At 45.0% G+C, this 23,563-nt stretch overlaps 1 protein-coding gene across 1 annotated transcript in view; it reads left to right on the forward strand.

Moving 5' to 3' along the window:
• LOC120978569 (potassium channel subfamily T member 2-like) overlaps positions 1-23,563 on the forward strand; it is a 1,475,081-nt gene that overhangs the window by 1,062,288 nt on the left and 389,230 nt on the right. The window contains 1 exon segment of the mRNA XM_040406800.1: positions 12,619-12,730. Within this exon segment, the coding sequence (XP_040262734.1) occupies positions 12,619-12,730 (112 nt within the window).

Below are 23,563 nucleotides of genomic sequence, written 5' to 3' on the forward strand. Positions count from 1 at the left end.
CGGCCTCTTCATCCACCTCTGGAGTGACAGTGCCTCCTGCCACACCGCAAACAGAGGATCTGCCAGCAACACCACCATCTGTGTCACCAAGCATCTCCACAATATCCCACGGAAGCGTTCAGCTCTCCATCTCCCAAACACTGGAGCGGAAGAGGAAGTACCCCCCTACCTACCTGTGATCCCTAGCCCTGAATGCCAGCATTTCAAAATTACTGGCCTTTAAAATGCTGTCATTCCGTCTGGTGGAGACGGAGAGTTTTAAAAGCCTTATGGCGGTGGCTGTCCCACAGTACGTCGTGCCCAGCCGCCACTACTTTTCCAGGCGTGCCATCCATTCTCTGCACAACCAAGTGGGGGACAAAATCAGGTGTGCACTGAGCAACGCCATCTGTGGCAAGGTGCACCTCACTACGGATACGTGGATTAGTAAGCACGGCCAGGGATGTTATATCTCCATAACAGCACACAGGGTAATTGCAGTGGCGGCTGGGCCTGAGGCGGATATGAGTTTGGCGCATGTCCATCCACCACCGAGGATTGCAGGGCGCTTCAGTTTGCCTCCTGTTGCTTCCTCCTCCTACTCCGCTTCCTCATCCTCTACTAGCTCCTCATCCGGTCAGAGTAACACCTTCACCACCAACTTCAGCACAGCCCCTAAACGACAGCAGACAGTTTTAAAACGTATCTGTTTGGGGGACAAACCCCACACCGCGCAGGAACCGTGGACGGGCCTTGAAAAACAGACCGATAAGTGGTTTGTGCCAGTGAGCCTCAAACCCGGCCTGGTGGTGTGCGATAATGGGCGAAATATCGTAGCAGCTCTGGGACTAGCCGGTTTGATGCACATCCCTTGCCTGGCCCATGTGCTGAATTTGGTGGTGCAGAGATTCCTTAAAAATTACCCCGATATGTCAGAGCCAGTGCAGTTTCTAGGTAAAATTTCTCTCAGGGCGAGGGTCAAAAAAAAAATCCCCCCCCTCAAAACTGCTTGATGAAATAAGTGTCTCCCCATTGTAAAAAATGTGTCACCACATTGCACGGACGGTCACAGTGACGCACCCAGTGACCCACTGTCCCACAGACTCAGGCTCTCACTCACAGCAGGCTTCTTTCTCAGCACTGCTGCGGGCGGGCGGTAACAGGCAGGCTCTGCGGGCGGCGGTGCTCACCTCACTCACTGTACGTCACGCGGCGCGTGACGTACAGTGAGTGAGCGCCGCCGCCCGCAGAGCCTGCCTGTGGGGGGACGTTATTTTTAATAAGGATCACTATGGACATTATTTAGAATGGAGGCTGCTGTGGGTGTCATTATAACTGTATAATGTCTGATAGGCCTAGTCCTGAGTTATATTACCCTGCCCTGTATAATAATGTACCCTGATACCCCTTAGTTAAATTACCCCGCTGGGGATCAGGGATGGGTACATTATTATACAGGGCATGGGCAGGGTAATATAACTCAGCTCAGGACTAGGCCTATCAGACATTATACAGTTATAATGAGTAATGACACCAACAGCAGCCTCCATTCTAAATAATATCCATAGTGATCCTTATTAAACTTAACACAGTGACAGTGGCCCCCATTTTCATGTCTCCCACAGTGGCCCCCGCCCCCATTGTAATTAATGCTCCCCCCCACAGACCATCACTCGCCTCACAGCAGGCTTCTTTTCAGCATCAGCACTGCTCAGGGGCTCAGGGCGGGCGGTAACAGGCAGGCAGTGCGGCGCTCACTCACTCACTGTATGACATCACACGCCTAGTGGGAGGAGCAGGCGTGTGATGTCAGTAAGTGCCGCCCGCACGTACCGGAGCTCAGTGACTGGACTCGGTAGTATGTACGGGCACTGCTCTGGTCAGAGCTGCTGCATAAAGTGCGGGCTGTCTGTGCGCGCTTCCGGCGTTCTTACCCTGCTGCTGCTCGCCTGTCAGCGGTGCAGCGTAACTTCAGCCTTCCCGCTCACTGCCTCATATGCGACGTGCCCACAAGGTGGAACTCCACCTTGCACATGCTGGCCAGACTGTGCGAGCAGCAGCAGGCGATAGTGGAGTTTCAGCTGCAGCACGCACGGGTGAGTCTCTCTGTGGAACAGCACCACTTCACCACCAATGACTGGGCCTCCATGCGAGACCTGTGTTCCTTGTTGCGCTGTTTCGAGTACTCCACCAACATGGCCAGTGCCGATAACGCATTACTATCTCACTTCTATGTCTCTTTGAACAAACGCTGCTGGCGATGATGGAAGAGGATGTGGCACAGAAGGAGGAGGAGGAAGAGGGATAATTTCATAGGGTTTCCGGCCAGTCATTCACAAATGGCTCCGAGGGTGGGTTCCTGCATCCACAAACACCAGGTACACAATTGTCCAGCCAAAGCACAATTATGGAGGATGACGAGGTGGAGGATGAGGAGGAGGAGATGGAGGAGGAGGAACCGTGTTCACACCAGGGTGGCACCCAAACCAGCTCATGGCCATCACTGGTGTGTGGCTGGGGGGATACAGAGGACACAGACGATACACCTCCCACAGAGGACAGCTTTTCGTTGCCTCTGGGCAGCCTGGCACACATGGGCGATTACATGCTGCAGTGTCTCTGAAACGACCGCCGAGTTGCCCACATTCTAACTTGTGCTGATTACTGGGTGGCCACGCTGCTGGATCCCCGTTACAAGGACATCGTACCATCCTTAATTCTCTAACTGGAGCATGATCGTAAGATGACAACGGGGGCACAGTGGAAGCACAAGGCGAAGGCAGAGGAGGAGGAAGAGATCGCCAACGCAGCTGGGGCCCCACCAGCACCTCAGAAGGCAGGGTTAGCATGGCCGAAATGTGGAAAAGCTTTGTCAGCACGCCACAACAACCAGCACCACCAGCTGATATGGAAAATCTTAGCAGGAGGCAGCATTTCACCAACATGGTGGAGCAGTATATGTGAACACACCTACACGTACTGAATGACGGGTCTGCACCCTTCAACTACTGGGTCTCCAAATTGGGTACATGGCCTGAGCTTGCCCTTTACACTTTGGAGGTGCTGGCCTGCCCTGCAGCCACTGTATTATCTGAACGTGTATTTAGCATGGCAGGGGCGTCATCACAGACAAGCGCAGCCGCCTGTCCACAGCCAATGTGGACAAGCTCACGTTTATTAAAATGAGCCAGGCATGGATCCCACAGGACTTGTCCGTACCTTGTGCAGAATAGACATGTATACCGGCCTTAACCAGCCATTGTTATACTACAGCGCAATTGCTCATTCTTGTATTTTGGATATTTCACACTCTTTTGGAGTGTACCCTAATAAAAAAAATATATAATAAATTAAAACCAAAAACCAGTGTTGGCTACCTCATCCTCCTCCACCGCTGCTTCCACCTACACCACTATGTCCACCGCCTCCTCAAACTCCTACTCCATATGGACCTCCACCTCATAAATCAATTTTTTTTTATTTGTACGTATTTATTTTATTTTATGTCATTTCATCTAGTAGACATGTTAAAAAAATTCACAAATTTGTCTGTTACATTTTCGGGTGAAATTCACCAATTTTTGGATGTTATATACCACTGCTATACCTAGTAGACAGGTAAAAAAAATCACTAATTTTTCTTACATTTTCAGGTGAAAATCAGCAATTTTTGGATGTGATATACCACTGCTATACCTAGTAGACAGGTTAAAAAAATTCACTAATTTGCCTGTTAAATTTTCAGGTGAAATTAAAGGGACTCTGTCACCACTTTCTAACCCCCCCTTTTAAAAGTATTGTTATCTCCATGGCGCCCCTGTGATTACAAAGGTGTTGTTAGAAGATAAATTCGCCGTCTCCTTTTGATAAAAAGAGCTTTTATCTAACCTGTCAATCTTCTTGATAAGGTGCCCAGGGCGTTTCTGTTGGTCTCAAGCTGCCGCCCGCCGCCGCCGCCGTTGGTGCCCAGCTCCTCCCCTGATGCTTTCAGCGCCGCCTGAATGTAATGAAATACGCCTCCGGCTCTCGCTCAGTGCCCCCTCCTCCTTTTCAAAGATCCCGCGCGTGCGCACAGGCCTGTGCCTGATGCGCCCCCGTGCGGACATTTACAATCAGCCTCATTGAGCGAAGTGCGCATGCGCGCACTTCGCTCAACCTCCTCATCAGACGAGCACTGCAGCCGGCTGTGCGCACGCACGGGATCTTTGAAAAGGAGGAGGGGGCACTGAGCGAGAGCCGGAGGCGTATTTCATTACATTCAGGCGGCGCTGAAAGCATCAGGGGAGGAGCTGGGCACCAACGGCGGCGGCGGGCGGCAGCTTGAGACCAACAGAAACGCCCTGGGCACCTTATCAAGAAGATTGACAGGTTAGATAAAAGCTCTTTTTATCAAAAGGAGATGGCGAATTTATCTTCTAACAACACCTTTGTAATCACAGGGGCGCCATGGAGATAACAATACTTTTAAAAGGGGGGGTTAGAAAGTGGTGACAGAGTCCCTTTAAGCAATTTTTGGGTGTGATATACCACTGCTATACCTAGTAGACAGGTAAAAAAAAAAATCACAAATTTGTCTGTTACATTTTTCGTGTGACATTCAACAATTTTTAGCTGTGATAGACCCCTCCCTGCTCTACCTCGTGGACAGGTTAATAAATTTCCAAAAAATTTCTGTTATATTCTTGGGTGACATTTTACAATTTTTGCTGTGAATAAACCCCTGCTCTGCATAGGTGACAGGGACCAAAATTTTTAAAAATAATCTGTTCCATTGGTGGGTGACATTAACCCATTTCTTGCGATGAAAAACCCCTGCTCTGCATGGGTGACAGGGACTTAAATTAGTAATTCGTCTTTAATTGGCCCATTCATTCGATCCTTCTGCTTTAATAATTTGTCCCACATTTCCACTTCATCCCATTGCAGCCATTGACCTCCATTGGATGTGGTTTCTCTTTCTCACACTCCCTCTCCGGCGTGGAACCCTGATTCGCTGCTAACCGTGATCAACATGGTAGGTGCAGAAAAGAACATCAAAAGTTGATAGAGCAGATATCCAATTTTGATCGTGAACATCACGGGGACGTGCAATTTGGTTGAGCAGTATGTTTGCACATGCCTACACGAACTGAGTGATGGTTCTGCCCCCTGCAACTTCTGGGTCTCCAAATTGGGCACATGGCCTGAGCTTGCCCTTTATGCCTTGGAGGTGCTGGCCTGCCCTGTAGCCAGTGTATTGTCTGAACGTGTGTTTAGCTTGACTGGAGGTGGTTATCACAGGTTATATTTCCCAATGTTTTAGGGTGTAACCTAATTTAAAAAAATAAAAATTAATTTAAAACCAAAAAGCAGTGTAGGCTACCTCCTCCTCCTCCACCGCCGCTTCTACCTACACTGCCACATGCACCACCTCCTCAACCTCCTACTCCATATGGACCTCGTCCTTCTAGATCAAGATTATTATTTTTTATTTTTACGTATTTTATGCTATGTAAAGTCATTTCCCTATCCACATTTTTTTGCAGAGCACTTGCCATGCTCTTAACCACATTTTGCTGCCATTTGCAGCCCTCTAGCCCTTTCCATGACATTTTTAGAGCCATTTTAGTGCTCAAAAGTTCCCGAACTCAAACTTTTTTGTGAAGTTCAGCCGAACCCGTCGAACCCAAACATCCAGGTGTCCGCTCAACTCTACTTATAAATAAGTTATGTTAGGCTACTTTCACACTTACGGCACACTTCACACTTACAAATGCATTGCAAGAACCGATCCATCTCTCCGCATGTCATCTGGTGAAACGGATCCGTTATATATATTTTTTTACATTTTTACCGGTCTGTGCATGCAGGATGGATCCGGCATTCCCGTATTTTTAATGCAGGATCTGGCATTAATACATTTCAATGTAAATTAATGCCGGATCCGGCAACTGATTCTGAATTTTGGACGGAGAGAATACCGCAGCATGCTGTGGTATTACCTCCGTCCAAAACGCAGTTTAGTGACTGAACTGAACACATCATGATGCATCCTGAATGGATTTCTCTCCATTCAGAATGCATGGGGATGAAACTAATCAGTTCTTTTCCGGTATTGAGCCCCTAAGACGGAACTCAGTGCCGGAAAAAAAAAACGCTAGTATGAAAGTACGCTTAGGCCCCTTTCACACGGGTGAGTTTTCCGCGCAGGTGCAATGTGTGAGTTGGACGCATTGCACCCGCACTAAATCCGGACCCATTCATTTCTATGGGGCTGTGCACATGAGCGGTGATTTTCACGCATCACTTGTGCGTTGTGTGAAAATCACAGCAAGGTCTATTTTGTGTGTTTTTCATGCAACGCTGGCCCCATAGAAGTGAATGGGGTTGCGTGAAAATCGCAAGCATCCGCAAGCAAGTGCGGATGCGGTGCGATTTTCACGTACGGTTGCTAGGAGACGATCGGGATGGGGACCCGATCTTTATTATTTCCCCTTATAACATGGTTATAAGGGAAAATAATAGCATTCTGAATACAGAATGCATAGTACAATAGGGCTGGAGAGATCATGTGACGGACCATGTGATGAGCATAGTGACGTCATCAAAGGTCATATTCCTCAAAGAAGAAGACAGAAGAGATGCCGGCTGCGCGAACAAGTTGATTAAGGTGAGTTCAATATTTTTTCTTTTTTTTTAACCCCTCCAGCCCTATTGTACTATGCATTCTGTATTCAGAACGCTATTACTTTCCCTTATAACCATGTTATAAGGGGAAATAATAAAATCTACACAACACCTAACCCAAACCCGAACTTCTGTAAAGAAGTTCGGGTCTGTGTACCACATTCAGTTTTTTATCACGCGCGTGCAAAACGCATTGCATCCGTTTCAGGGCTCTCACAAGCGGCCCAAAATGGATCAGCTTAGCCCCAAATGCATTCTGAATGGATAAGGATCAGTTCAGAATGCATCACTTTGCCTCCGTTCAGCCTCCATTCCGCTCTGGAGGCAGACACCAAAACGATGCGGAGCCAAACGGATCCGTCCTGACTTACAATGTAAGTCAATGGGGACAGATCCGTTTTCACTGACACAATATGGTGCAATTGAAAACGGATCCGCCTCCCATTGACTTTCAGTGTAAGTCCAAACGGATCAGTTTGCATTATCATGAACGAATACAATCGTTTGCATTATAGGTGCGGATCCGTCTGTGCAGATACTAAACGGATCCCCACCTAACGCAGGTGTGAAAGTAGCCTTATTTACTTACTTTATCTCAAGTTGCTGGTTTCTCAGATTTCACTGAGGGTCACATGACCTGTGATGTCAGCTTCTCTCCCTGCTCTGATGATGATTCCTGCACAAGCCTGAAAGAGCAATTGTGTGTCTGTACAGGAGACGTCACTGTGCTGGCCACGCTCCTTCACTGCCGTCTGCTCTCTCCCTGGATTCTTAACCCCTTTAGCTGCACAGACTCAGGGCTGAAGGCTTTACTGAGTAGCTGTAGGCAGTAAGGAGACAAATGCTGGGCATAGGAGCTCACACACTAGAGGAGTTCAGTACAATAGCAGGTAGGGGGGAGATCCTGTGTGTATCAGCAGTGTCAATGTACAGCTGGGACTTGTAGTCCTACACATACAACATGCTGCAGAGTCTCCCAGCAGGCAGACATGTCATTCAGGGCAGCTCTTGTATTCACTCCCTTTGCAGAGCAGGGGGAGGGGCAGAGATTGTTGTTATTGTAGGTAAACAAAGAGCCAGAAGAGAACCAGGGAAATGAGGAAATATATATTTTTTTTTACCTAAAACTTGCTTAGCTCAGTTATATTTTGCTACCCATCAGATTTACAGTGCTATATATTTTTTTTTCAGAACTCGGACAATCCCTTTAAGGTAAATAAGCCTCAAGGGGACAATCTTAAAATAAATGGACAATATTTATGTTATAAAATATTTTATGAAACTTCAGAATGATTTTCAAAAATCTAGGCTTTCACTGACTCCCTGATATTTGTGCAGAAAACAAATTCCAGAAGGGATTCTTACTAGATCCGAAGTAGAATGAGAAAAGTCAATGTTTAAATGTTAAAGAGATTTAATGCAGCTTTATATAGCTCATGTGTTTTATTGCTTTTTCTGTTTTCTTTTGTTGCATCATAAAAATTATTAACTATTTGAAAAGTAATTCCATCTTAAGTTTAATACATATTTGGTGCTACCTTTAGCTGCACCAGCTGAAAGCAAGTCATTTTGGTAACTGAAGATCTTTGTAGCATTTTTAGTCTAATCACATAGCCACACAAGAACTCTTGAACATGAATTCCTTTCTTAAAGGGGTTTTCCCATCTTGCTATTTCATCCTCACATGCAGCCAGCTCTGCTGTTCACTTCCTGGTTTCCTGCTGCTAAGGCTGGGCAGGCTTAGGCAGTTTGAGTGAAGGCCGGCCACGCCTCCTTATGACATCGCACTGAGAACTCAGTCCTTGAGTGCTAGTTCATGTGGATAGGATGAGTCATCAGTCTGGCAGCCTGCAGTGTCTGTCAGGCCCCTCCCCCCTGCTGGGGAACCGTAACTCAGAGAGCTATGGTCAGTGACATCAGTGTACAGTAACATGTGGCTGTCATGCACAGTTTTACACACAAAATCTCAGTATTATCTTTTACAAACCCATTCTGGGCAGCAAAAACAATAATTCCATATTATACATTAATCCAAAAGCATGTTAGCTAGTAGACTTATCATCTGCAGTGATGGTCAGTTTGCAGTTTTCGCCAGCGAACACATGCGGGCTGCCATCTTTAGTAAGGTAGACTCACCCATCCGGCAATGCACAGGTAAGCCCTTACCTGTGCCTGTGTCGGGAGCCGGTCTGAAATCAAATGCAGTCACCAGGAGCAGGCAGTTCCGAGAACAGCCGCCGGGGGCCTTCATCGGGCTGTTCTCGGAACTGCCTGCTCCCGATGACTGCATTTGATTTCAGACCAGCTCCCGACACAGGCACAGGTAAGGGCTTACCTGTGCATTGCCGGACGGGTGAGTCTACCTTACTAAAGATGGCAGCCCGCATGTGTTCGCTGGCGAACACTGCGAACAGACCATCACTGATCATCTGTGCTTTTGACTCCCATAAAACATGACCAAACCCCACCCACCAGCACTGATGCAGATTTGTTTCCATTATAGCTGTACTACAGTTGTGTATAAACCTTACACTATGTATCTGTATAGATGCATATACAGCTCAGCTACATGTGTCTTCCCCAGTCCCCTAACAACAGTTTGTCTGAATGGCTTCCTATACAGCTCTGCTACATCTTTATTCCACTCCCCCACTAGCACTGTGTCTGAAAAGCTTCATATACAGCACTGCTACATCTGTCTATCTCTCTATCGCAACAGCTTTGAGGCTGAAACGCTGCATATACAGCAGTGCTACATCTGTCTATTCCCTTCCCCCACTAGCACTGTGGATGAACAGCTTTATATACAGCTCTGCTACATCTGTCTATTTCTCTCTATCACCAGCACTGTGTCTGAACCGCCGCATATAGAGCTCTGCTACATCTGTCTATTCCCCTCCCCCACTAGCACTGTGTCTGAAAAGCTTCATATACAGCTCTGCTACATCTGTTTATTCCCTTCCCCCACTAATACTATGTCTGAACAGCTTCATATACAGCTCTGCTACATCTGTCTATCTCTCTATCGCAACAGCTTTGAGGCTGAAACGCTGCATATACAGCAGTGCTACATCTGTCTATTCCCTTCCCCCACTAGCACTGTGGATGAACAGCTTTATATACAGCTCTGCTACATCTGTCTATTTCTCTCTATCACCAGCACTGTGTCTGAACCGCCGCATATAGAGCTCTGCTACATCTGTCTATTCCCCTCCCCCACTAGCACTGTGTCTGAAAAGCTTCATATACAGCTCTGCTACATCTGTTTATTCCCTTCCCCCACTAATACTATGTCTGAACAGCTTCATATACAGCTCTGCTACATCTGTCTATCTCTCTATCACAACAGCACTGAGGCTGAAACGCTGCATATACAGCTCTGCAACATCTGTCTATTCCCTTCCCCCACTAGCACTGTGGCTGAACAGCTTTATATACAGCTCTGCTACATCTTTTTATTTCTCTCTACCACCAGCACTGTGTCTGTACCGCTGCATATACAGCTCTGCTACATCTGTCTATTCCCTTCCCCCACTAGCACTGTGGCTGAACAGCTTTATATACAGCTCTGCTACATCTTTTTATTTCTCTCTACCACCAGCACTGTGTCTGTACCGCTGCATATACAGCTCTGCTACATCTGTCTATTCCCTTTCCCCACTAGCACTGTGTCTAAAAAGCTTCATATACAGCTCTGCTACATCTGTCTATCTCTCTATTGCAACAGCACTGAGGCTGAAACACTGCATATATAGCTCTGCTGCATCTGTCTATCGCTCTATCGCAACTGCACTGTCACGAGGGTGTCAAGAGCCACACCTGACTTCGTTATACCCGGGGTCAGGAAGTCGCAGCTGGTGGCTGCGCGCTCTATGTAGAAAGATTGTGCTGTTTCTTTATGGTAGCTTTCTGGGTTTGCCTTGCAACCCTTTTTGGCTCACTCAGGGATCCGTAGCTTCTCCTCCTCAGCTGTTTCTTGTCCAGCAATCCCAATCTCCTTATATTCCCCTCTCCCACCTTCTCTGGTTGCCAGATATAGAGCTTCCTGCCTGGACTTCTATACTGACCCACCGGAGCTGTGTAGCTGTGTTCCCTGGTTGTTGTTCCAGAACGTTACCCTCCGGATCCCTGTTGGGCCTTGGTGGTCTGCTGTTGTCGCCCACCTGGGATTATATGTTTATCTGTATTGTCTGTCCTCTCCTTGGTGTTTTCCTCTTAGTGTCAGTGGTGCGGACTAGTGATCCCACCGCCCTGTTCACTACACAGGGCTCATCTTAGGGAAAGCCAGGGTTTAGGCACGCGATCGGCGTACGGGGGAGGAACCCGTCTAGGGACGTCAGGGCAGTCAGGTGCCAGCCGCAAGGTGAGTCAGGGGTCACCACCTTTCCCTCTCCCTTGGACAGGGCCTTCCCATTTCCCTCCCTTTTCGTGACGCCGGTCATTACATGCACTGAGGCTGAAACACTCCATATACAGCTCTGCTACATCTGTCTATTCTCTTCCCCCACTAGCACTGTGGTTCAACAGCTTTATATACAGCTCTACTACATCTGTCTGCTTATCTCTCCCCCAAGCACTGTGGCTTAACCTCATCATATACAGCTCTGCTACATCTGTCTATTTATCTCTCCCCCCAGCACCAGACCCCAATAAATAAACAATAAACTAGTAATTAGGCTTTCCAGGTAATCTAAAAGTTTAAATGCTGTTTTATTTCACACAAGAGCTATTGGCATAACTAAATGTCAAAATTATCAAACCAATATGTAGAAATGAGGCCAATACTGGCCACGACAAATTGGACTATACCAGTGGGCGATAGACCACCTAAAACGTCAACCATGGGCCCTCACAGTGAAAGAGGTAATGTATGCTGGGTAATGTACGTAGGGAGTGTCATCTGTATCATAGGTAACATAAATATGCCAGGTATACAACTTGAATATGAATAAGGAGTGTCCTTGAAGAACTAAGGCTGCCTGCCCACAATCTGTGCGGATTTCTGTGCCTTTCTGCAACATAATCACAACAAACTCTACAATTTCTAATTGCAGATTTTGGTGAAGATTAGATGGGATTTTGCCGCAGATCTCACCTTTCATTGGAAAAGGGTGAAATCCACAAGTTAAACTGCAAACATATTTTACATGCAAATTTATAATTCTGCACTGCAGATCCATTTCCACATGGAAACAATCCACAAAGTGTACACGAGATTTTTGTAACCCCATACAATTTGCTAGTATGGTCCAACACTGTGCATATTTCGCAACGTGTGCAGGCGGATTTACACTCATAATGTTCTGTCAGACCTGTGCTATCTGGTGCTCGATAGCCATGATTAAGCGCTGTTTGAAGCCTGTCTTGCATTGGATGTACTGGTGCCAATAAAGTTCTGGGATTCCGCTGTCCTAGTTGCTTGATCTGACACATGCGCTCTGTTGATCGTTGGCTGTGAGCTGTAAATCGATTAGCAGCAGGTAAGTCACTTGAATGGGATGAGGAGTTGCAATTACATTGAGCCGCCTCTATAAAGGAGATGGCACCCAGGGAATTTTGAAGTGAAAGCAGAACTCGCATGAGCACCACTACACTTTCAAACAGCTGATCTGATATTGATTACCTACTGTGTCCTGAGGATAGGTCATCAATATCTTTGCATTGCGCAACCACATCAAAGGAAATGGACAGCTCTAAAAAGGAAAACAATGTTTGTTTGTTTTGCTTATGTTAGTGAATAGCACAAGTTTAAAAAGTTGCATTAAGTGCAAATGTGTCTATAGTTTTTAAGAGTGTAATTGTAGTATGACTTTCTTCTTCCCATTGTCCTGGTCCATCATGTAGATCAAATCATTTGCTTGATGGGACAGATTCTTGTTATAGCCTTCATTTATAGTAGTTGAATTCTAACTAGTAAAACCATAGTTCCCTAATATATTTATATACATTACAATGTGCCTTTCTTTTGCTTAGGTTATTTTCGAGTCTCAGCATCATCACAGAGCTAACACATCCAGCAAATATGAGATTCATGCAGTTTAGGGCTAAGGACTGTTATTCTTTAGCTCTTTCTAAGCTTGAGAAGGTAGGTGAATGAAATAACACTATAACCACAAATTTTAAACTGTTTGTATAAATTTGTGAGAATGGACTACAGCTTTGGTAACACTCATTTCAGATAGATTACTATGCCATGTTTTGTTTGGGATATCAACATACAGTATCATGTATATTACAGAGAAGAAAGGACGCATGCACTTTTGCAACCATTTGGTTTTCTGCTTCAGTGCATCTAAAGTAAGAATAAAGCAATTTTGCAAACTCTCATAATTAAAAATACCCTACAATATTGTGTATACAGCTGTAATTCCAGACCTACCCCTCTATGGAGATAGATACAGACTACGAGCAAATGCTTTGTGTAGTCTGAACCTGGAGCTATCTTTTAATCCACCCCATTCCTCTCCATATATGAGGGGTAATAAATAATTTATCTACCCCAGAATGTTTTGTCAGTGTCAGGCCTCTTTCACACGGGCGAGATTTCCGCGTGGGTGCAATGCGTGAGGTGAACGCATTGCACCCGCACTGAATCTGGACCCATTCATTTCTATGGGGCTGTGCACGTGAGCGGTGATTTTCACGCATCACTTGTGCGTTGCGTGAAAATTGCAGCATGCTCTATTTTGTGCATTTTTCACGCAACGCAGGCCCCATAGAAGTGAATGGGGCTGCGTGAAAATCGCAAGCATGTGCAGATGCGGTGCGATTTTCACGCATGGTTGCTAGGAGATGATCGGGATGGGGACCCGATCATTATTATTTTCCCTTATAACATGGTTATAAGGGAAAATAATAGCATTCTTAATACACAATGCTTAGTAAAATAGGGCTGGAAGGGTTAAAAAAAAATATATATAATTTAACTCAACTTAATCCACTTAAGCCCGGCTTCTCTTCTTTCTTCTTCTTTGCTGTACAGGAGGAAAAGGACCTGTGGTAACATCACTGCGCTCATCACATGGTCCATCACATGATCCATCACCATGGTGATGGATCATGTGATGGACCATGTGATGAGCACAGTCATGTCATCAAAGGTCCTTTACCCAGGTCCTGAAGAAAGAAGAAATAAGAAGCCGGGCTGCACAAACAAGTGGATTAAGGTGAGTTAAATCATTTAAATTTTTTTAACCCCTCCAGCCCTATTTTACTAAGCATTCTGTATTAAGAATGCTATTATTTTCCCTTATAACCATGTTATAAGGGAAAATAATACAATCTACACAACACCTAACCTAAACCCGAACTTCTGTGAAGAAATTCAGGTTAGGGTACCAAACATGCCGATTTTTCTCACACGCGTGCAAAACGCATTAAAAAGTTTTGCACACTCGCGCTGAAAAATCGTGCATTTTCCCACGACGCACCCGCATCTTATCCGTCCCAAATACATGACGCCCACGTGAAAGAGGCCTTAGAGAGCTGAGCTTGTCTTTGCAGGTTGAGACATGTCTGGACATGCAACACACACAGTAGCAGCTCAGTCTAATGAAAGCACTGGAAGTGACAGAATGGCAAGTGCAGTACAGTGTGGGTCTACAACAAATGTGAGGGATTTGGATCTTTATTCCATGATTAAATTTAAATGGGGAATGGAATAAATTGAAGATGACCCGAGTTCAGGGTGATGTATCAAAGAAACTTCAGAGGAAATGTGTTGTAAAGTGGAGACCATGATTTTGGATGATCGTCGGGTCAAAGTCAGTGTTATAGCTATGCAAAAAACGTGTTGCCAGCAATTTAGCCAAGAGGACTTAGACACACTTAGAAAAAATGCAGGAGACTTCTATTCTCAAATTATTGATGAAACATCGGTCCGCCACAATGAGCCTGAAACCAAACAAGAGTCCATGCAATGGAACCACAAGAGGTCGCTAACTTCAAATACATTTTGTGTGTAGCAGTCAGCTGGAAAGATCATGACAAAAGTTTTTGGGGATACAGAAGTCATTTTATTACTAGAATTCATGTCACCCAAGACACCTATGCTTTAATGATGAAGGCATTACATGAGGCAATCAAAGAGAAATGCCATAGGAAGTTGTTGGCAGGTGTGTTGCTGCTTCACAACAATGTGCCAGCTCAGAAATCACAAGCTGCTATCAGGGAATGCAGATTCATGGAGATTAGCCATGTACCCTACAGTCCCATCCTGGCTCCAAGCGATTACATTCTCTTTTAGAACATGATGAAATTTCTGCATGGGCAACAATTTCCTGATGATAATGCAGTCACTGTGGTGGTAACAGGGTTCCTGCAGCTGCAAAAAGTCTTCTTCTATTCTAAGGGCATCCGATAACTGGAGGAAAAGTGGAATAAATGTGTTGAAGTCAATGGGGATTGCAATGAAAAGTAGTAAGTTCGATTTTCTCAGAAAATATTATTTTCTAATCTCGCAGTTAACTCATTGAACACTCCTTGTATCTGCAAGAAGAGGGCACAGAAGGACTAGAAAAACACAAAGTATGGCTGCAGGATCATACTACATACAGGGTTTGTTTGCGACTAGGGTTGAGCGAACCCAAACTGCAAAGTTCGTACCGAACTTTGCGAGTTCGGGTGCCTGTACCCAAACCCGGACTTTTTCACTGAAGTTCAGGTTCAGGTGATTTATTTTCCATTATAACATGGTTATAATGGAAAATAATAGCATTCTTAACCACCTCAGCCCCCCTAGCTTAAACACCCTTAATGACCAGGCCACTTTTTACACTTCTGCACTACACTACTTTCACCGTTTATTGCTTGGACATGCAACTTACCACCCGAATGAATTTTACCTCCTTTTCTTCTCACTAATAGAGCTTTCATTTGGTGTTATTTCATTGCTGCTGACATTTTTACTTTTTTTGTTATTAATCAAAATTTTACGAAATTTTTGCAAAAAAATGACATTTTTCAGTTGTAAAATTTTTCAAAAAAAACGACATCCATATATAAATTTTTCTCAAAATTTATTGTTCTACATGTCTTTGAAAAAAAAAAATGTTTGGGTAAAAAAAAAAATGGTTTGGGTAAAAGTTATAGCGTTTACAAACTATGGTACAAAAATGTGAATTTCCGCTTTTTGAAGCAGCTCTGACTTTCTGAGCACCTGTCATGTTTTCTGAGGTTCTACAATGGCCAGACAGTAGAAAAAACCCACAAATGACCCCATTTCGGAAAGTAGACACCCTAAGGTATTCGCTGATGGGCATAGTTAGTTCATAGAACTTTTTATTTTTTGTCACAAAATAAAAATGATGATTTTTATTTTTAATTTTTTTTCCTTACAAAGTCTCATATTCCACTAACTTGTGACAAAAAATAAAAACTTCCATGAACTCACTATGCCCATCACGAAATACCTTGGGGTGTCTTCTTTCCAAAATGGGGTCACTTGTGGGGTAGTTATACTGCTCTGGCATTCTAGGGGCCCTAATGTGTGGTAAGTAGTTTGAAATCAAAATGTGTATAAAATGACCTGTGGAATCCGAAAGGTGCTCTTTGGAATGTGGGCCCCTTTGCCCACCTAGGCTGCAAAAAAGTGTCACACATCTGGTATCGCCGTACTCAGGAGAAGTTGGGCAATGTGTTTTGGGATGTCATTTTACATATACACATGCTGGGTGAGAGAAATATCTCGGCAAAAGAAAACTTTTCCCATTTTTTTATACAAAGTTGGCATTTGACCGAGATATTTCTCTCACCCAGCATGGGTATATGTAAAATGACACCCCAAAACACATTGCCCAACTTCTCCTGAGTACGGCGATACCAGATGTGTGACACTTTTTTACAGCCTAGGTGCGCAAAGGGGCCCACATTCCAAAGAGCACCTTTAGGATTTCACAGCTAATTTTTTACACTTTTTGATTTCAAACTACTTACCACACATTAGGGCCCCTAGAATGCCAGGGCAGTATAACTACCCCACAAGTGACCCCATTTTGGAAAGAAGACACCCCAAGGTATTTCGTGATGGGCATAGTGAGTTCATGGAAGTTTTTTATTTTTTGTCACAAGTTAGCGGAAAATTATAATTTTTTTTTTTCTTATCATTTTCCGCTAACTTGTGACAAAAAAAAAATAAAAATTCTAGGAACTCGCCATGCCCCTCACGGAATACCTTGGAGTGTCTTCTTTCCAAAATAAGGTCACTTGTGGGGTAGTTATACTGCCCTGGCAATTTAGGGGCCCTAATGTGTGGGAAGTATTTTGAAATCAAAATGTGTAAAAAATGTCCTGTGAAATCCGAAAGGTGCTCTTTGGAATGGGGGCCCCTTTGCCCACCTAGGTTGCAAAAAAGTGTCACACATCTGGTATCGCCGTACTCAGGGGAAGTTGGACAATGTGTTTTGGGGAGTCATTTTACATATACCCATGCTGGGTGAGAGAAATATCTCGGCAAAAGACAACTTTTCCCATTTTTTTTATACAAAGTTGGCATTTGACCAAGATATTTATCTCACCCAGCATGGGTATATGTAAAATGACACCCAAAACACATTCCCCAAATTCTCCTGAGTACGGCGATACCAGATGTGTGACACTTTTTTGCAGCCTAGATGCGCAAAGGGGCCCAAATTCCTTTTAGGAGGGCATTTTTAGACATTTGGATCCCAGACTTCTTCTCACGCTTTAGGGCCCCTAAAATGCCAGGGCAGTATAAATACCCCACATGTGACCCCATTTTGGAAAGAAGACACCCCAAGGTATTCAATGAGGGGCATGGCGAGTTCATAGAATTTTTTTTTTTTTTGGCACAAGTCAGCGGAAATCTTTTTATTTTTATTTTTTCTCACAAAGTCTCTCTTTCCGCTAACTTGGGACAAAAATTTCAATCTTTCATGGACTCAATATTCCCCTCACGGAATACCTTGGGGTGTCTTCTTTCCGAAATGGGGTCACATGTGGGGTATTTATACTGCCCTGGCATTTTAGCGGCCCTAAAGCGTGAGAAGAAGTCTGGAATATAAATGTCTAAAAAATTTTACACATTTGGATTCCGTGAGGGGTATGGGGAGTTCATGTGAGATTTTATTTTTTGTCACAAGTTAGTGGAATATGAGACTTTGTAAGAAAAAAAATAAAAAATAAAAAATTTCCGCTAACTTGGGCCAAAAAAATGTCTGAATGGAGCCTTACAGGGAGGTGATCAATGACAGGGGGATGATCAGGGAGTGTATATGGGGTTATCACCCCACTGTCATTGATCATTCCCCTGTAAGGCTCCATTCAGACGTCCGTATGTGTTTTGCGGATCCGATCCATGTATCCGTGGATCTGTAAAAAACACATACGGACGTCTAAATGGAGCCTTACAGGGGGGTGATCAATGACAGGGGGGTGATCACCCCATATAGACTCCCTGATCACCCCCCTGTCATTGATCACCCCCCTGTCATTGATCACCCCCTGTAAGGCTCCATTCAGATGTCCGTATGTGTTTTTCGGATCCGATCCGTGGATCCGGAAAAAACATACGGATGTCTGAATGGAGCCTTACAGGGGGGTGATCAATGACAAGGGGGTGATCAATGACAAGGGGGTGATCAATGACAGGGGGGTGATCAGGGAGTCTATATGGGGTGATCAGGGGTGATCAGGGGTTAATAAGGGGTTAATAAGTGACAGGGGGGGTGTAGTGTAGTGGTGTTTGGTGCTACTTATTACTGAGCTACCTGTGTCCTCTGGTGGTCGATCCAAGCAAAAGGGACCACCAGAGGACCAGGTAGCAGGTATATTAGACGCTGTTATCAAAACAGCGTCTAATATACCTGTTAGGGGTTAAAAAAAATCGCATCTACAGCCTGCCAGCGAACGATCGCCGCTGGCAGGCTGGAGATCCACTCGCTTACCTTCCAATCCTGTGAACGCGTGCGCCTGTGTGCGTGCGTTCACGGGAAATCTCGCGTCTCGCGAGATGATGCATATATGCGTGACTGTGCCTGCAGCTGCCTCCTCCGGAGCGCGATCCTGCGTTAGGCGGTCCAGAGGCGGTTAAGACAGAATATTAAATAAAATGGACATTGAGGGGTTAAGAATAATTTTAAAAAAACTCACCTCATCCACTTGATCTCGCAGCCTTGATCGCACACGTTTTCTTTCTTCAGAACCTGAAAAAGGACCTGCGGTGACATCACCGTGCTCACCATGTGGTGAGCGCGATGTCGTCACCGCAGGTCCTTTTGCAGGTCCTAAAGAAAGAAGACGTGTGCGATCAAGGCTGCGAGATCAAGTGGATAAGGTGAGTTTTTTTTTTTTTTTTTTTTAGTATTTTTAACCCCTCAATGTCCATTTTATTTAGCATTCTGTCTTAAGAATGCTATAATTTTCTGTTATAACCATGTTATAACGGAAAATAATAAAGTGAAGTTTGGGTCCCCATTGACTTTAATGGGGTCCGGGTTCGGGACCTGAAGTTTAGCCAAACCCGGCGAACCCGAACTTCACTGGGTTAGCTCATCCCTATTTCAGACACAGATGTAAAGAAGTTGCATAGACAAAATGGATGAATACTTTTAATCAACACTATTTGCAACATTGCTCCATTCTTAACGTGGTAATGCACTGAAGCAATAATGGGGTTACAAATTTACACAAATTTAAAACAAACTAGAGAACTGATGTAAAGGGCCCACCCTGAGAAATTGTAGAGGGGGTTTATAGCAACCCCTATAGTAATTGCTTTTGTTACTTGAAATAGAGCATCAATAGGCAATAGTTAAATCGTTGGTCTTAGAAATGAATTCAGCTATAAAACAAGCTGTTTATGGAGCAGCAGTATGTGAATTACTTCATCAAATATTAACAAGGGGCTATATACTACTTTTTTTCATTATGCTCAACCACATCTTTGATTTACAAGCAATTAAACTGGTTTGAAGGCGATCTAAATTTGTCTAATTAATTATTTATCCAAATGTCTAATGAAATGGTGAGATGGCTAATGGACTGGAGAGTTTAACATTTATTTTCCCATCTGTTGCTTGATGTCAAGATGCTATTCGTGAAAATCAGCAGCAGATGAATTACCTTGAAGGTCTAGTAATTTCCGGCTTTAAATTACAGCTAAAAATTCAAGTCACCAGCATTAAACTGCACTTTTGACATTCTCGCATGATTTGTGGGATTATGTAAAAATGGAATGTACACAGGTTATGACATGTCAAACATTGAATGGCTTCATTGTACTGCACAGTTGTTAATTATTGCTTTAAGCTATTCATGCAGTAACAGTTGCTTTTGCTTATAATAGTAATGTTATAAATCTACATGTGCATACAACATATGTATATAACATGTATTCAGTTATTCAGTGCAGCATTGATAATGAGCAGTGGCTACTCTAGGAACAATATATAGGGGGGGGGGCACAAAGATACCACAGTCAAAAATGGGGGGGCAAAAACAAAATAAGTATATACACTGCTCACAAAAATAAAGGGAACACAAAAATAACACATCCTAGATCTGAATTAATTAAATAGTCTTCTGAAATACTTTGTTCTTTACATAGTTGAATGTGCTGACAACAAAATCACACAAAAAAAATAATATTGAAATCAAATTTTTTAACCCATGGACGTCTGGATTTGGAGTCACCCTCAAAATTAAAGTGGAAAAACACACTACAGGCTGATGCAACTTTGATGTAATGTCCTTCAAACAAGTCAAAATGAGGCTCAGTAGTGTGTGTGGCCTCCACGTGCCTGTATGACCTCCCTACAACGCCTGTGCATGCTCCTGATGAGGTGGCGGACGGTCTCCTGAGGGATCTCCTCCCAGACCTGGACTAAAGCATCTGCCAACTCCTGGACAGTCTGTGATGCAACGTGACGTTGGTGGATAGAGCGAGACATGATGTCCCAGATGTGCTCAATTGGATTCAGGTCTGGGGAACGGGCGGGCCAGTCCATAGCATCAATGCTTCGTCTTGCAGGAACAGCTGACACACTCCAACCACATGAGGTCTAGCATTCTCTTGCATTAGGAGGAACCCAGGGCCAACCGCACCAGCATATGGTCTCACAAGGGGTCTGAGGATCTCATCTCGGTACCTAATGGCAGTCAGGCTACCTCTGGCGAGCACATGGAGGGCTGTGCAGCCCTCCAAAGAAATGCCACCCCACACCATTACTGACCCAATGCCAAACCGGTCATGCTGGAGGATGTTGCAGGCAGCAGAACATTCTCCACGGCGTCTCCAGACTCTGTCACGTCTGTCACATGTGCTCAGTGTGAACCTGCTTTCATCTGTGAAGAGCACAGGGCGCCAGTGGCGAATTTGCCAATCTTGGTATACTCTGGCAAATGCCAAACATCCTGCACGGTGTTGGGCTGTAAGCACAACCCCCACCTGTGGACGTTGGGCCCTCATATCACCCTCATGGGGTCTGTTTCTGACCGTTTGAGCAGACACATGCACATTTGTGGCCTGCTGGAGGTCATTTTGCAGGGCTCTGGCAGTGCTCCTCCTGTTCCTCCTTGCACAAAGGCGGAGGTAGCGGTCCTGCTGCTGGGTTGTTGCCCTCCTACGGCCTCCTCCACGTCTCCTGATGTACTGGCCTGTCTCCTGGTAGCGCCTCCATGCTCTGGACACTACACTGACAGACACAGCAAACCTTCTTGCCACAGCTCGCATTGATGTGCCATCCTGGATAAGCTGCACTACCTGAGCCACTTGTTTGGGTTTTAGACTCCGTCTCATGCTACCACTAGAGTGAAAGCACCGCCAGCATTCAAAAGTGACCAAAACATCAGCCAGGAAGCATAGGAACTGAGAAGTGGTCTGTCGTCATCACCTGCAGAACCACTCTTTTATTGGGGGTGTCTTGCTAATTGCCTATAATTTCCGCCTGTTGTCTATCCCATTTGCACAACAGCATGTGAAATTGATTGTCACTCAGTGTTGCTTCCTAAGTGGACAGTTTGATTTCACAGAAGTGTGATTGACTTGGAGTTACATTGTGTTGTTTAAGTGTTCCCTTTATTTTTTTGAGCAGTGTATATATACAGGGCCAGCTCCAGGTTCATGTGGGCCCTTGGGCGATAAAGTCTCAGTGGGCCCCCTTACACAGTTATAACTCTCTGAGTACAGATAATACAGTAGATATCACCTGCAGTCCTATGTAACAGAACAGATAACACAGTCATGGTTATCTGAGTACAGAAAATGTAGTAGTGTTACCTGCAGTCCTATCTGAAACCACAGATACCACTAGTGCTGATAATGTGGTAGTGTTACCTACGTCCTTAGTGTGCCTTCCTGTGCCTCTCCCACAGACATCATGCTGGCGGCGCTGCCTCCTCTTCCATCTTCTTCTTGCCCCGCACAGAACGTCCTGATGCAGCTGCGTCAAGACATAGGAACACTGTGGGCATGGTGATGGTGACACACAGGGAGAGAGACACACACAAACAAAGGGACACACACACACACACACAGGGACAGACACACTGAGAGGACATGGACTGGGGTTTAAAAGGGAATTATCAACATGTACCAGAAGGGGGTCTAAACAGTTACTGTAACCCATTAGGCCCTGTCTAGACTGTGGGATGGAGCCTTAGGCCTCATGCACACGGCCGTTATGCGTCCGTTCCGTGCATTGAGGACCGCAATTTGTGGTCCCCAATGCACTGGCAACGTCCGTGCGGCGGCTGGGACAGATTGAAACCCATTCAACTTGAATGGGTCCATGATCTGTCCTCACCGCAAAAAAAATAGAACATGTTCTATTTTTTTGCGGTGCGGAGACACGGCCAGAAACACCACAGAAGCACTCCATAGTGCTTCCCATTGAGGGATTGCGGACCCATTCAAATGAATGGGTCTGCATCCTTGATGCACACGGCCGGTGTGCATGAGGCCTTAGACACAGAAAGGGGCACACACACAGGAACGGGCACACACACAGGGACAGACAGACTGACACACACATCATGGCCCTCAGAATACACCCATATCTGTACTATAAACCCCCTTAATTTCACCAGATTCCACTCCACTTGAACCCCACTGCCCCGTAGTGCTCCACCTGCCCCCTCATATATGAGCTCCATATGCTGCCCCTCACCTGCTCCTCATGAAGTTCTGTGTTCTCCAGCAGCACATCCTACTTCACTCTGCAGCTTGCAGGCACACACAGCCCCTCCTCCTTCCACAAGCTGCTGCCGTCAGGGTTTGTCATGTGACCATGAAGGAGCAATTGACCAGTGATGTCACAGACCTCATTCTAACAACTCCATTTTAGCATAAGATCTACCGAAACTTCATCTACCCTATTTTGAGTTCTGTGGCCGCTTACCCCAGTGTGGCGAAAATGATCTGCATTGCTGGGGTAAGCTGCCCTAGAATTCAAAACAGGCAGGACACAGCTGCAGGAGTGAGCGGGCACAGTGCCCCCCCACCCTTGCCGGGTGCTGGCGCCGGCCCTGTATGTATATATATATATATATATATATATATATATAAGAGAAGAAAAAGTCCAGTGGGAGCAACAGCCAGCATGTGGGTGCAAGGTCCAACGTAGGGTAACGGCAATCCCCAATGGTATAAAGAACAAAGAAGTAGGACTGCACTCCAAGATAGTGATAAAATCAGCAAGTGGTTTATTCACCCATAATATGGCAAGTCTTGCGACGTTTCGGCTCACAAGAGCCTTCCTCAAGCTTGAGGAAGGCTCTTGTGAGCCGAAACGTCGCAAGACTTGCCATATTATGGGTGAATAAACCACTTGCTGATTTTATCACTATCTTGGAGTGCAGTCCTACTTCTTTGTTCTTTATATATATATATATATATATATATATATATATATATATATATATATACACTGCTCAAAAAAATAAAGGGAACACAAAAATAACA

The sequence above is a fragment of the Bufo bufo genome, chromosome 9 (assembly GCF_905171765.1).
Source record: "Bufo bufo chromosome 9, aBufBuf1.1, whole genome shotgun sequence".
Lineage (NCBI taxonomy): Eukaryota > Metazoa > Chordata > Amphibia > Anura > Bufonidae > Bufo > Bufo bufo.